Genomic DNA, 15,184 nt, shown 5'->3' on the forward strand with positions numbered 1-15,184 from the left:
GTAAATTGGGACCATGTTAAAGACAGTTTTGAATGCTGTGATGGAGAATTTGGATGTAACCTTTTAGATACTAATGTACCATTGAAAAAAAAATTTTTTTTTAAACAGTAAAGTGATGGGCTAGTACTTAGGATTTCCTGTGAGCATGGCTCACCAGATTGGCACATTGTAGCCTTGTGGTAGTCCGCTTTTATTAGTGTCACATTTTCGTGCTGTCAGGAACTCTCAGGTCTTAAGGGTTAGTAATTTGTTTCCTACCATAATTACCTTCATATACCAATTAGTGTAGATTAGCAGCTAGTACCACCTAATTTCAAGTCCTCTCCTGAATGTAGAGAGGGAGGTAGGAAAGAAGAATGTGTAATATGGACTGGATACTCAAACCCTCTTAATGTGGGTGATCATCTGGGTTGGGTAAATGGAGAGAAGTGCATAATACAGTTCTACCTTAAAAGGAAGTACTGTCTTAAATCACTGTAGTTTGTGTAATCAGATTGGAGACTGCAAATGGCTTCCTTTCATAAATTGTTAATTGTTTTTATTGACTGAAAGAACTATACAGATGTTTTAAAATGTATGCTAGGTGTAATTTCTCAGCAGGTTAAAACAGTATTTTAAATAATCTGTGAGTTAATTGTTCAATAGTCTCAATCATTATTAGAACATTGGTTGTGGTGGTTTTTTGTTTTTTGGTTTTTTTTAGATTTTTACTTATTTATTTGACAGAGATCACAAGTAGGCAGAGAGGCAGGTGCGGGGGGCGGTGGGTGCGGTGGGGAAGCAGGCTACCGCCAAGCAGGGACCCCGATGTGGGGCTTGATCCAGGACCCTGAGATGATGACCTGAGCTGAAGGCAGAGGCTTTAATCCACTGAGCCATCCAGACGCCCCTGTGATGTGTTTTATTCTTGGCAATTTATTTTGGTTCTATTTCCATCTAGTAGGGGGAAATAATCTAGCTTTTTTACCTTTACCTTTTTAAAAAAAGATTTTATTTATTTATTTTGGAGAGAGAGTGTGTGTGAGTGGGGGGTAAGGGCAGAGGGAGAATGAGAGAATCTTCAGTGGACGCCTGCTGAGTGCAGAGCCTGTCTTGGGGCCTGATCTTAGAACTCTTGAGATCATGACCCAAGCTGAAATCAAGAGTCAGGTGCCTAACCAACTGAGCCATCCAGGTGACCCTTACCTTTACCTTTTAAAAATGCGCTCAGATACTCAATTCTTAAATATATTTTGTTCTTCAAGAAAGCTACCAATAGATAAAACTGGAATCTGGTAGGAAAAACCAATTAAAAAGAAGTTTAATCTAAAAAGATAAATTCAGTTTTTTAGAATAATGACTTAACCACTAGTAAGCTTTTGTAAAGCTATTCTGCCTATCCACTCCTTAATAATAAAAGGTGGGGTGTCATTCCTATAGTTCTTTTTCTTTAAGATTTTATTTATTTATTAGAAAATCAGTGATGGGAATGGGGAGAGAGAGTGAGAAGCAGACTCCCTGCTGAGTAAGAAGCTGGGCTCTGGCCTCTCCCAGGACTTGGAGATCATGACCTGACCCAAGGGCAGATGCTTAACCAACTGAACCATCCAGGTGTCCCCCTATAGTGATAATCTGTTAATTTACTTGTTTACGGTTTTTTTTTTTTTTTTTTTTTCATTGAAGCATAGTTGACATTGTTTTTTAAATTGAAGTACAGTTTAATTAAAAATAAATAACAGACCTTTTTAAATAATACTGTTAAAATGCTAAGAAATCTATATATGGAAATTTCTCACTTAGGGCAGCAGTTCTTTACCCACATCCTTGGAGCAAATGTGATTCAGAATTCAGAAGTTTTTGGATTTTAGAAAGATAAGAAGGTTCACATAATAATACATGTTAAACACTCCTGTTGAAATTGGACCAACACCCAGTAGTCAGATGCATATTATCATATCTGCTATAAAATACATGAATATCCACTCCAGATGGGATAAATGAAGACCATAAATAGCCTGTTGAAGTCAGGTTTTGTTGCCAAATAGGTTACAAAAGAACTTCCTGTTTATAAAGTGCTTATTTTCTGCTTTCTGGATGCCACTTCTGCCTTAATGCTTTTGGTATGTAAATAACTTCAGGAGGGTAATAATCAATTTTATATCAGTTGCCTGCTATTAAAAGCCAAGTCATTGTAGCTCCTCAATTGTATAAGTATTCACAGTTAGAGACTGAAGTGAGGGCAGACCTTGGATCTTGACTGCTGAAGTTCATACCTAGAGGAGTATGTTGAGGAGGATACTGCTCTGTGCTTCAGTTTCCTCAAACTGTTGAAGTGAGGATACTAATGGAGCCTTGAGGGTTGTTTTTTTTTTTTTTAAGATTTTATTTATTTGACAGAGTGTAGGCAGAGAGGCAGGCAGAAAGAGAGGAGGAAGCAGGCTCCCTGCTGAACAGAGAGCCCAATGCAGGGCTCGATCCCAGGACTCTGAGATTGTGACCTGAGCTGAAGGCAGAGGCTTTAACCCACTGAGCTACCCAGGTGACCTGGATCCTTGAGGATTATTGACTTCATAATGAATACTCAGAAAATTTTAGATACTTTGTTATTATTTGAGGTTTTTCTTAGGTTGCTTTTGCTTGTGATATAGTTCCATTGTTGGTTTTTCCTTTTTTTTCCTAGGAATCTAAAGTTGCTTAGGAAGTATTTGCTTATATTTGTGTGGACAAACAAGCAGTTTAATTTTGTATCTCATTCATATAAATGAAATTGTGATGCAAATTCTTACAGAATTAGTTTGTATTCCTACCCAAAGGTACAAGAAACCAGAGGAACGGAGTCCACTGGTAGCAGCAATGCAGCATTTCCTGCCAGTTCTAAAGGACCGTTTTATCCAGCTTCTTTCTGATCAGTCTGATCAATCTGTCCTCATCCAGAAACAGATTTTCAAGATCTTCTATGCTCTTGTTCAGGTAATTTTTATATATAAAAGTCTGTCTTTTGCTACATTAAAAGATAACAAATAATTTCCATGTCTTAAAAATAATTTCACTTGAAAATCTAGATTACAAATGGATTACAAATGGATGATTTGCTAGTCATATATAAATTGCCAAAATTATGTGTGCATTAAAAGTCTAACGAAGGGGCGCCTGGGTGGCTCAGTGGGTTAAGCCGCTGCCTCCGGCTCAGGTCATGATCTCAGGGTCCTGGGATCAAGTCCACATCGGGCTCTCTGCTCAGCAGGGAGCCTGCTTCCTCCTCTCTCTCTGCCTGCCTCTCTGCCTACTTGTGATCTCTCTCTGTCAAATAAATGAATAAAATCTTTAAAAAAAAAAAAAAAGTCTAACGAAGCACACTTCCCTAAATACTTAAACAAGTCCAATAGATCTTAAATTTTAACTGGTCAATCTTAAGTTCTCTTAAATCATCTGACACTATTTACAGAATTTTAGTAAAAAATTTTTATGCCTTTCACGTTAAGAATTAACAAGTCTGAAAATCAATTAGCAATAATCGCACCTCGGGTGAACCCCATTGGCTATGATACTGCCACTGAGCAAAGCTCACAAGTCTTAAAATAAATTACTGAAATTACAATTTATATCTAGCATGAACCTGATGTGCCAAATATACATAGATTGTCCCAGTGATTACAAAACCTATTCCTAAGTTTAACAAAAATACTAGTACTGTGGCTTGGCTGGCACACAGTGATGGGCTTCATCATTTTTACATATTCTATATCTTCCTGGGATAAAAGATATCCACTGAGGAAATGATTTTGTGTATTTTCTCAGTGGGATATAATTACTTAAATGAAACCGGTTTAGATCAAGATTAAAATTTCAGTTTTTTTTGTGCCATATAGCCATAGAAGGATTCATCTCATCTACTAGAACCTTTGGTTTCATTTATACACTTACTTAACTTCAAAATCTCATTTAAATAGACCTGTGACTTCCACTAAGATTGTAACTGACTCACCATATTGTTTGGTTGGATTTTGTGTGTCTTTGCTAGATTAGTAAAGATAGTCTGTTATCTCCCGGTCTTAATCAGAGGACACTTTGATGCCATTCCACTGGCTGCTTCTTATAGAATTTTTACAAGTGATTTGGGTATATAATACACTGTTTTTGTTTGTTTTTTAGTTGGTAAGATTATAACTTTTAGATTAAGAATAAGTTATTTTTGTAAATTGTTGTAGGGAATAGGGCAAGATATTTATCTTCCCAACTAATTTTTGACGCTAGCATACCCTGATACTCAGTATAGCCCTTTCTCACTTGTGAAAATAGATATTCTAATGTCCCAAATAGAGTATTGATTTTATGAGCCTGTTGAGAGGATTTATCCAAAGAATGCAAGAGAGTGGATCAGTGGTTAAGAGATCAGTTGCTATGATTAACTCTTTTTTTTTTTTTTTGAAGATTTTATTTATTTACTTGACAGAGAGAGAGATCACAAGTGGGCAGAGAGGCAGGCAGAGAGAGTGGGGGAAGCAGGCTCCCCTCCGAGCAGAGAGCCCAATGCATGGCCCAGTCCCAGGACCCTGAGATCATGACCTGAGTCAAAGGCAGAGGCTCAACCCACTGAGCCACCCCGGCGCCCCTATGACTAACTCATAGAAGAAGACCTATAACCATATCTAAGATTGCCAGATAATGCATTTGATAACATTTAATAACCATTCCCACTTTAAAGAAACAAAAAACAAGATGATAAGAGTCCTGGAATAGAAATTTTCTTTACTTGATAAAAGACATTCTCTAGAAATCCACAATATCACTCTTAGGGTAAAAATAAGATGTATTCCCAGTAATTTGGGACTAAGATAAGGATGGTCACTGTAGTGCCACAATTCTCGGTTTTGGATAACTGATCAAATCAGCCAGATAAGAAATTTGCTTGTGTACTAAAAATGGGAAATGTTGATTGAATGAAATACTTTTTATAGGTTTCGTGAAGAGTTAAAGGAAGTGGGATTTTCTTTTGTAATGATTTTAAAGTATTGATTCTTGATTTTCATTTAGTATACACTACCATTGGAGCTGATAAACCAACAGAACCTGACAGAATGGATAGAAATTTTAAAGACTGTTGTGAACAGAGATGTACCGAATGTAAGTCTCTATGTGTTCTTGTATTACTGAAATATCTAATTATCTTTTGGGAATTTTAACTGATACTTTCTGTAACATTTTTATGAGTTTATATAATTCATGATGCAAATTATTCTAGATAAAGAGACCATTTTGTGTGTTTACATATGTGCAATACTAATTAAAAATTGTGCGCAGTGTTATTTCATATACTGTTGTTTAGGTACTTATATCCTAATGCTTCTGTTTCTTCTCAGTTTTTAATTTTATTTATTTACGTATTTATCTATATATAAAGTTTTTATAATGTGAGAGAGAGAGAGTGAGAGAGCGAGCACGTGATTGGGGGTGGGGGCGTGGGGACTAAGAAGCAGACTCCCCAGGGAGCAAGGAGCCCAATGTAGGGCCTGAGATCATAACCTAAGCGAAAGGTAGACATTCAGCTAAGAGCCACCCAGGAGCCCCTTCATTAAAAAAAATTTTTTTTTTTTACGTTTTTTTTAAGTAATCGCTACACCTAACATGGGGCTCATACTCACAACCCCGAGATCAGAAGTCACATGCAACTGAGCCAGCCAGGCACCCCATCTTATCTTCTCAGGTTTTAGTTAAGAGTTCATAATATAATCACCTCACATAGCTACAAAATCCTTTTCTTTCTTTTTCAAGATTTTATTTATTTTTTTTTTTACAGAGACCACAAGTAGGTGGAGAGGCAGGCAGAGAGAGAAGAGGAAGCAGGCTCCCTGCTGAGCAGAGAGCCCGATGTAGGGCTTGATCCCAGGACCCTGGGACCATGACCCAAGCTGAAGGCAGAGGCTTTAACTGACTAAGCCACCCAGGCGCCCCACAAAATCCTTTTCTTATGAGAAATGTTTTTAAAGATTAATTTAGAGAAAGGGAAAGCGTACATGGGTGAGCAGGGGGAGGGGCAGAGGAAGAGAGTATCCTCAGACTGCCCCCTGAGCGTGGAGGTCCACGCGGTGCTCAGTCCCAGGATCCTGAGATCATGACCTGAGCTGAAACCAAGAGTCGGAAGCTTAATCGACAGAGTCACCTAGGTGCCCTATGATGAGAAATTTTTTTTTTTTTTAAGATTGTATTTTTATTTATTTATTTATTTATTTAACAGAGAGAGAGATCACAAGCAGGCAGGGAGGCAGGCAGAGAGAGGAGGAAGCAGGCTCTCCACAGAGCAAAGAGCCCAATGCGGGGTTCGATCCCAGGACCCTGAGATCATGACCTGAGCCGAAGGCAGAGGCTTTAACCCACTGAGCCACCCAGGTGACCCAAGATTGTATTTGTTTATTAGAGAGGATGCATAAGCAGGGGGAATGGCAGGGAGAGTGAGAAGCAGGTTCCCTGGTGAGCAGAGAGCCTGACCTGGGGCTCAGTCTCAGGACCGTGGGATCATGACCTGAGCTGAAGGCAGATTCTTAACAAACTGAGCTGCCCAGGCAGCCCCATGATGAGAATTTTTAAGATCTACTCTCTTAGCATCCTTCAAGTATATAGTACAGTACTGTTAACTGTATAGTCACTATGCTGAACATTACATCTCCAGAACTTATTTATCATACAACTAAAAGTTTTGACCACCTTCTTAAATTTACTGTGATAATCATTTCAGTGTATACCTAATATCATATCGTTGTGTTATATACCTTAAACTAATACAATTTTATATATTAATTATGTATTTTTAAAAAAGTGCTTGCATCTGGAGTTTAGCCTAATAATTTGTCAGCTACTCATGAACCAGAAGACTTTGTAGTTAGTTATATTACTTGTTTTTTTAAAAAACCGTTTTATAGAGAGATAACACATATTCCATAAATTTAACCTTTTCAAAGTATACAGTTCAGTGGGTTTTAGTACATACAGAATTGTACATACAGAATTTAGTACATAGGAATTGTTTTATTTAGTCACTTTTTTAAAAAAGATCTATTTTTGCGAGAGAGAGAGAGAGAGAGAGCGCACGCGCACATGAGTTGGGGGTGAGAGGCAAAGGGAGAACCAGACCCCTGTCTGAGCAAGGACCCTGATGCAGGACTCAATCCCAGGAAGACACTCAACCAGCTGAGCCACTGAGGAGCCCAATTTAGTCACAATTTTTAAAGTAAATGCAATTTTTTTTTATAATCTAGTTTTCTAGAGAGGTAAGGGAATTTATAAGTCCGAAATACAAAATACGCTTTAAGTGCTTTAATATTCCTTACTTATTTAATCCTCAAAAAAATGTCTCTGAATTAATTTTTCTCCCCTATCCCCTCTGAATTTATTTTGAATGGAGACATTGAATGATTATATAATTTATCCAAAACAATTTTATTAGTGGCATTAGTGAGACCCCCTTGTTTTATGGTTTATTGCTTAAATTCCTATTTTAAAGGAAAAACAGTGTAGGGGCGCCTGGATGACTCGGTTGAGTGTCTGACTCTTGATCTCAGTTGGCTTAGTTCTTGATCTCACGGGGTTGTGAATTCGAGCCCAGTGTGTCTGGCTCTGCAGTGGGTGTGGAGCCTACTTTAAAAAAACAAAACAACAGTGTAGAAGAAGTGAAAGAACATTTCTTCCTCTCTGTAGGAAACTAGTTTGTTGTATATTTTTCTGAACACATTTTTTTTTTTTTTTCCTGAACACATTTAATAGGTTCAAAATAAAATGTTAAGTTTTCATTTACAACCACTCTGTACTTTTTGGGTATAATTTATAAACACACATATTATAAATAAACAGTCCAGTGAGTTATCATTTGCATATATCCATGTAATCATCACCTAGAATATTTGCTGGTGGCTAGTTTTAGTCTTTCCTATCATCACCATTCTCATTTCTCCCACCATAGATTAATTTTGCCTGTATTAGAACTTAAAGCTAATTTCTGGTATTTACCTTCTTTTGCATGGTATATTTATGAGATATATCATGTTGTGTTAGTCTGTTTCTTATGTATTTATGTTGTGTTATAGTAGCTTGTTCCTTTTTATTACCAGGTAGTATTTTATTGTGTGGATATACTACAATTTATTTATCCATTCACAAGTTGATGGACAGCTAGGTGGTTTCAGGATTTTAGTAGTACTAATAGAGCTGCTATGGATGTCCTTACACAAATCTTTTTGTGATCACATGTTTTCATTTTTCTTGAGCAGATTACCAAAGAATAGAATGGGGTCATAAGATAGGTATATGTTTAACTTTATCAGTAACTTCTAAACTGATTTTCAAAGTGGCTGTATCATTGCTCTCACTTTTAGTTTTAGTTTGTTAAACTAAGACTTGGTTGCTCCAAGTCTTACTTTCCATTGTAAATTAAAAATATGTCGGGATATTGTAGGTCAGTATGTAAGGATCCAGTCTTTTTTCTTTTTCTTTTTTTTAAGATTTTATGTATTTATTTGACAGAGACACAGCAAGAGAGGGAACACAAGCAAGGGGAGTGGGAGAGGGAGAAGCAGGTTTCCAACAGAGCAGGGAGTCTGAGGAGGGACTCAATCCCAGGACTCTGGGATCATGACTTTGGCAGAAGGCAGACTTGTAATGACTCAGCCACCCAGGCGCCCCAGGATCCAGTCCATTCTTTTAGTGGTTGTATAGTAGTATTTTATAGTGTTCCATAAGTAATCATCCCCTTATTTGTGAATGTTTACCGTGGTAGTTTTTCACTATTGTTTTTAAATTAATGTCTTCATCTGTTTATCCTTTTGTGTTTATACCAATATTTCTGAAATTAGATTTTTGAGATGGTGTTTCTCATGTCCTTTTAATTTGAACTATACTGTTTTGTTTTGTTTTTTTAAAGATTTATTTATTTATTTGATAGAGAAATCACAAGTAGGGAGAGAGGCAGGCAGAGAAAGATAGGGAAGCAGGCTCCCTGCTAGGCAGAGAGCCCAATGTGGGTCTCGATCCCAGGACCCTGAGACCATGATCTGAGCTGAAGGCAGAGACTTAACCCACTGAGCCACCCAGGCACCCTGAACTATACTGGTTTTGATGAAACTACTTTTCATGGCCTTGGCTTTATGTTAATTGGATTTTGACTAAAATGTTTGTGTTTGAGTTTGCTACGTAGCCAAGTAGTGAAGCAGATCAAAGTGCCTCCTATATTTAAATAAGAGTTAGTATTTTTCCAAATCTAGCCTTTTATTTCTAAAGGCCAACATAAATGGTTTTTGTGAGTCTCTTCTCACCTCATGCTCTTCTTAGATTGTATCATCTCTTACTATCATTAAATAAATCTCTTTGAAGGAAACACTTCAGGTTGAAGAAGATGACAGACCAGAGTTACCATGGTGGAAATGTAAGAAGTGGGCTTTACATATCTTAGCAAGGCTTTTTGAAAGGTAAGCTTCTCTCAGTGTTGATGACTTAAGTTTATTTTTTCAAGCTCTTAGTTTTATAAGTGTCAATATATAAAGCATTATAAAGAAACAGTGGGCATTTTAATGTTCTTTTAGGTACGGAAGCCCTGGCAATGTTTCCAAGGAGTATAATGAATTTGCTGAAGTATTTCTGAAGGCATTTGCTGTTGGTGTCCAGCAAGTAAGTCTAAGAACTTTTCTAAATTGAAACATTATTATTAGGTTAATTTCTGCCCTTTTTCCTGGTTTATTGGTACCCAAAGATTGCATGTAGCAGTCTTTAATATTTTGAACCCTGTATCAGTTCTCATTTTTTGGTCTTAGGTTTTCCTTATTCCCTAAATTTTTGAGAGCCTCAGCAAGCTTCCATTTATGTGATTTATACCTATGCTACTTATCATACTAGAAATTAAAATTTAAGAGTATTAATTTATTTAAAAATAATAACAAACCTAACGTATATTAACACAGAATGTGTATTTTTTTTTAAGATTTTATTTATTTACTTGACAGATAGAGATCACAAGTAGGCAAGAGAGGCAGGCAGAGAGAGAGAGGAAGAAGCAGGCTCTCCACTGAGGAGAGAGCCGGATGTGGGGCTTGATCCCAGAACTCTGGGATCATGAACCGAGCCGAAGGCAGAGGCTTTAACCCACTGAGCCACCCAGGTGCCCCCAGAATATGTATTTTTTTTTTAAAACTGTTTCCCAAAATGAAAAGTTTTTAACAAAAGGAAATGGTATTGTTAAACATTGTTACTAAATTTTTAATGTATGGCTTAATAAAAGGCAGTTATATGCTCATCTACCTGTGTATTTAGTCTTTTAAAATTTATTTTGATGGACATAACTGCAGACACTGTGGCCCAGATGAGTTGGAAAAGGAAAGACTTGTAAACTTTTCACAAAATTGTGGAAATTCTTTGATATCACATCAAAATATGATAATGATAGTTTTGTTTTTGTTTTTAAATGAACTCTGTACCCAATGTGGAACTCTAACTCATGACCCCAAGATCAAGTGACATGCTGTACCAACTGAGCCACTCAATAGTGGTAGTTTCTTAAAAGTTAATTGCGGTGTAAAGTTTGTTAACAACAGCATTTTATATTCTTTTACATTATCACCTGTTGATCTATATTGTACTTTGAATGGATCATTTATCCGTACATGATTTTGTAACAGCTGAACATTTGGAAAACATAGTTAATGAACACTTTCCAAATGTTAATATACTTCATTATGCAATTTTATTTATTTATTTATTTATTTAAATTTATTTGACACAGAGAGAGAGAGATCACAAGTAGGCAGAGAGGCAGGCAGAGAGAGAGGGAAGCAGGCTCCCTAATGAGCAGAGAGCCCGATGCGGGGCTCGATCCCAGCACCCTGGGATCATGACCTGAGCGTAAGGCAGAGGCTTTAACCCACTGAGCCACCCAGGAGCCCCTATTTTATTTTTTAAAAGGTTTATTTATTTTCGAGAGAGAGCAAGGATAGCATGCATGAACAGGGGGAGGAGCAGAGGGAGAGGGAGGAAAAGCAAGCTACCCACTGAGCGCTGAGCTTACTTACCATGGGGCTTGATCTCACAATCCTGAGATCATGACCTGAGTGGAAATCAAGAGTTGGAGATTCAACCTACTGAGCCACCCAGGCGCCCTTCATTATGCAGTTTTAAAAAAGAAATCGGGGCGCCTGGGTGGCTTAGTGGGTTAAGCCTTTGCCTTCAGCTCAGGTCATGATCTCAGGGTCGGCCTCTCTGCTCAGCAGGGGCCTCTTTGCTCAGCAGGGGCCTCTCTGCTCAGCAGGAAGCCTGCTTCCCCTCACTCTCTGCCTTCCTCTCTGCCTACTTATGATCTCTCTCTCTGTGTCAAATAAATAAATCATATTTGCGAATATTACCACTGATGTTATCAGAAATATCTTTAAATACTGGAAACTAATTAAGCAGATCTAAGTCTTTGCATCTAAGATTTTTGAGAATTCTAATTTTGTTTAAAAGCTCAGATTTTAACATCAGTAACATACTCTCAATTATTTTCCTTGAGGTGACAGGCTCATTTTATTCATTGTTGAGGAAAAATATGCCATACACACAAGTCTAAACAACCATAATTTGTCTGTCAGTTTTTCTTTCAAGCATATGATAGCATTTGATAGGAAAGCTATTTCAGCTTTTCTTCCAACCATTGTACTTTGGTATGTAGAAGAAGTGCTATATGTTGTATACTCCCCGTTTAATATTTATATTTCTGATTCATTAAGAGTATTCTTAAGGAATGAATGTTTTGAATCTAATGTGGCTGTGAAGAATATGATGACTGCTGGTACACTTGGGTGCCACTCCTTGATTCATGTTAGGCACTAGAGGATTTGCCACCATTGCTTTTGTACCATCGATGCAGATGTTACGTAGTGAAAAGGGCAGATACTGTCTCAGCCTTATTATGAAAATAGTTTTGACCTCACAGACCCTTCAGGAGGTCTGTGGGCCAAATCTTGACAATTTCTATTCTCAAATACATAGAATTAGAACTCCTTCCAGAACGGCAGACATTAAATTGGTAAGTGGTTTGCATAAGGTTTTTCTGGGAGGTAAACAACAATGCAGGGCTATCTCGAAGTTATGGCATGTTCAGTGAGTAACCTGTGGTTTTCTTTTTATACTTAATCAGAAACTAGTCCTTTGACATAGTATTAATTCAGTTTGTTTATTTGACCACCTTGGAAATAAATACGGTTCTCTGACACAAAATTTTCAAAATTACTTTCTTTTTAAGAGAATATGGTTTTTATTTTAGGATGATGATCTGGGTATTAAGATATGGGTCAGATGCTTTTGATGACTTATAAAGTGGTTAAAATTTCTATTTAAGTTTTGGTTTCTGATCAAATATTTTTTTCAAAGGTCTTATTGAAGGTATTATATCAGTACAAGGAGAAACAATATATGGCTCCTCGAGTTTTACAACAGACATTAAATTATATTAATCAAGGAGTTTCTCATGCCCTCACCTGGAAGAATCTGAAGCCTCATATACAAGTAATAATTTTCTTTTTTTTGTTTGTGGTTTTTTTTTTGTTGTTTTTGTTGTCATTGTTTTGTTTTGTTTTTTTGTTTTTTGGGGTTTTTTTTTTTAGTAATTTTCTATCATGTTTTTCTGGAAAATATAATTGAAATAACGTAAAGGTTGAAAAATGCTTATTTTTTACTTGTGTTATTCTAGTTCTGTTAATTGTTTTGAAGGTATAGTAGGAAAATGAGAAAATACCTTGACATAAACTTATAAGAGGTATTTTGTAAATATTCAGATTCCTTTTAATCTAAAGCTATTATCTTAAAATTTGCATTTAAATTCTTAGTGCTGGCTTATGATGATAACATTTTAGTCCTGTAATTTGGAATAAACTAAGGACTTTCATCAGATTGGTTTTGAGGGTAATTAGCTTATGTATTATTTCTGTGAGTGATTTATTTGCTTTATTTAGAACTATAGGAGTTGATGGACCAAAATGTCATAATGTATTTTCTCAGAATACTTAATTGCTACCTATATGCACAAATGTCTTACTTTATAATTATTTGTTACAGAAAATACTATGTACCTTAATAGTTGATCTGAGAATCATTACTAAAGTTTAGTATTAAGTTTTAAAATATATATTATTGGGGAAAATTTTAAAAAAATATATGGATACATTATTGGATTGCTTTTGTTTCAGCACTTAACCAAAATTGAAGGTTTAAATTTAAAGACTGACCTAAGGTTACTTTCTTAACTTTTAAATTTCAGGGCATTATCCAAGATGTTATTTTTCCATTGATGTGCTATACAGATGCTGATGAAGAACTTTGGCAAGAAGACCCTTATGAATATATACGCATGAAGTTTGGTAAATTTTCACCTTCTTAGAAACAAAATATGTCAGTAGCTAAGTTTGTATATAGTATTCATAGTGGTATCTTAAGGCCTCTCCTTTGGTACTGAAAAATCTTTGTTGTTTTAATGTAATTTATCCATTTTTTAGACTCTTGGGGGTGTGTTCACTAGTTATGGCATTTAATAATGACAGTCTTCATTTTTAGCAGACACTGATACTAGTGTTAATAAGTTACAATTATTGGATGTGCTTTTGGCACATGTTAGAACTTAGAAATTCAAGATTACACCTTAACACTAAGTGTCAAAACTATACTTTTGGATCCCGTGTCAGTCATCATATGTATGGGAATCAAGAAGACATATATTGGAAGGTGGAATCTCTGCATGGAACTAAAGGATTATAATTTGACTAATGTTGAATATTAGTCCTTCGTACCAAAATCTTTTGTATTTGTAGTAAATTGTACTATTGTGACCATATTGTGAAAATTCTCACGGTAGTTGGGTTTTATATGAAAGATAATGATCCTTAAGAGAAATTAATGGATTAAAATTTAATTTGTACTGAAGAGACATGAAATTAGGCTATTGCAAAATTATATAGGAATCTGGTTTCCTCTTTATACCTAGCATGAACATTCAGCATAATTTTAAGGTCATACTTTTACAGAGCATCATTTGTAAATTACTTGAAAATGTTGAAGAAATTGAAATTACTGGTTTTCATATTAATTTTAAATTTATTCTCCAGATGTGTTTGAAGATTTCATTTCTCCTACCACTGCTGCCCAGACACTCTTGTTTACAGCTTGTAGCAAGAGGAAAGAGGTGGGTTATTTAATATAGAGAAGTTTTGCTTTAATATTTAAAATCTGTTCAGATATACACTAAGCTTTTAACGTTAGCCATGTAAGTCATTTTGTCTTTTTTTTATTGTTGTTAAGGATTGTTAGGAAATTGAATAAAGCATTAACTTTCTTTTTTAATCTAGGTACTGCAAAAGACAATGGGATTTTGCTACCAGATTCTTACAGAACCAAATGCTGATCCGCGAAAAAAAGATGGAGCCCTGCATATGATTGGCTCTTTAGCTGAAATACTTCTGAAGGTATTTCTTCTTTTGTGTGCAGGCAGTTTAATAACAGTTTTATTGAGATACAGTTCACATACCATACTGTTTGCCCGTTAAAGTGAGTAATTCAGTGGTTTTTATTATAGTCACAGAGTTGTACAACCATCAACCCCGAAAGAAACTATTAGCAGTTAATTTCCATTTTCTTCCAAACTTCTCAGCCCTGGGCTACCCCCAATCTACTTCTCATCTCTATGGATTTGTCCATTTTGGACATTTCACGTAAAGGGAATGCTATGTAACATGTGCTCCGTGAGAAATGGCTTTTTTCACTTGGCACAATATTTTCAAAGTTCATCCATGTTGTGGCATATGTCAGTACTTCATTCCTTTTTGTTGCCAAGTGATAGTCCATTGTATCATATACCACATTTTATTTATGCATTCATCAGTTGGTGTACACTTGCACTATTTCCATTTTTTGGCTGTTTTGAATACTAAAGCTGATCATTTATGCACACATCTTTGTGTGGACATAATATTTTCACTTCCCTTGGGTCACATACCTAGGAGTCAAATTGCTGTCATATTTTGAGAAACTGAAAGACTGTTTTCCAAAGTGGCTGTATCATTTTATATTTTTTACCAGCAGTGTATGAGGGTTCCAATTGTCCTCACCAACAATTAATACCTTTTTATTGTAGCCGTCCTAGTTGGTGTCAAACAATACCTCATTGTGGTTTTGATTTACATTTCACTGATGAATAATGATA

General features: G+C 36.1%; 1 protein-coding gene and 1 non-coding gene across 2 annotated transcripts in view; one reads left to right on the forward strand and one right to left on the reverse strand.

The window, feature by feature from the left end:
• Positions 1–15,184, forward strand: part of IPO7 (importin 7) — a 57,207-nt gene that overhangs the window by 23,420 nt on the left and 18,603 nt on the right. Inside the window, exons 5-12 of the mRNA XM_044258799.1 lie at positions 2,793–2,949; positions 5,014–5,103; positions 9,340–9,434; positions 9,549–9,633; positions 12,364–12,498; positions 13,250–13,349; positions 14,091–14,167; positions 14,331–14,447. Coding sequence (XP_044114734.1) covers positions 2,793–2,949; positions 5,014–5,103; positions 9,340–9,434; positions 9,549–9,633; positions 12,364–12,498; positions 13,250–13,349; positions 14,091–14,167; positions 14,331–14,447 — 856 coding nt within the window. The remainder of the gene's footprint in view (positions 1–2,792; positions 2,950–5,013; positions 5,104–9,339; positions 9,435–9,548; positions 9,634–12,363; positions 12,499–13,249; positions 13,350–14,090; positions 14,168–14,330; positions 14,448–15,184) is intronic.
• LOC122914755 lies at positions 3,406–3,544 on the reverse strand. The gene has a single exon (XR_006385836.1). It is a non-coding gene; the product is annotated as a U4 spliceosomal RNA (small nuclear RNA).

The sequence above is a fragment of the Neovison vison genome, chromosome 7, assembly GCF_020171115.1.
Source record: "Neovison vison isolate M4711 chromosome 7, ASM_NN_V1, whole genome shotgun sequence".
Lineage (NCBI taxonomy): Eukaryota > Metazoa > Chordata > Mammalia > Carnivora > Mustelidae > Neogale > Neogale vison.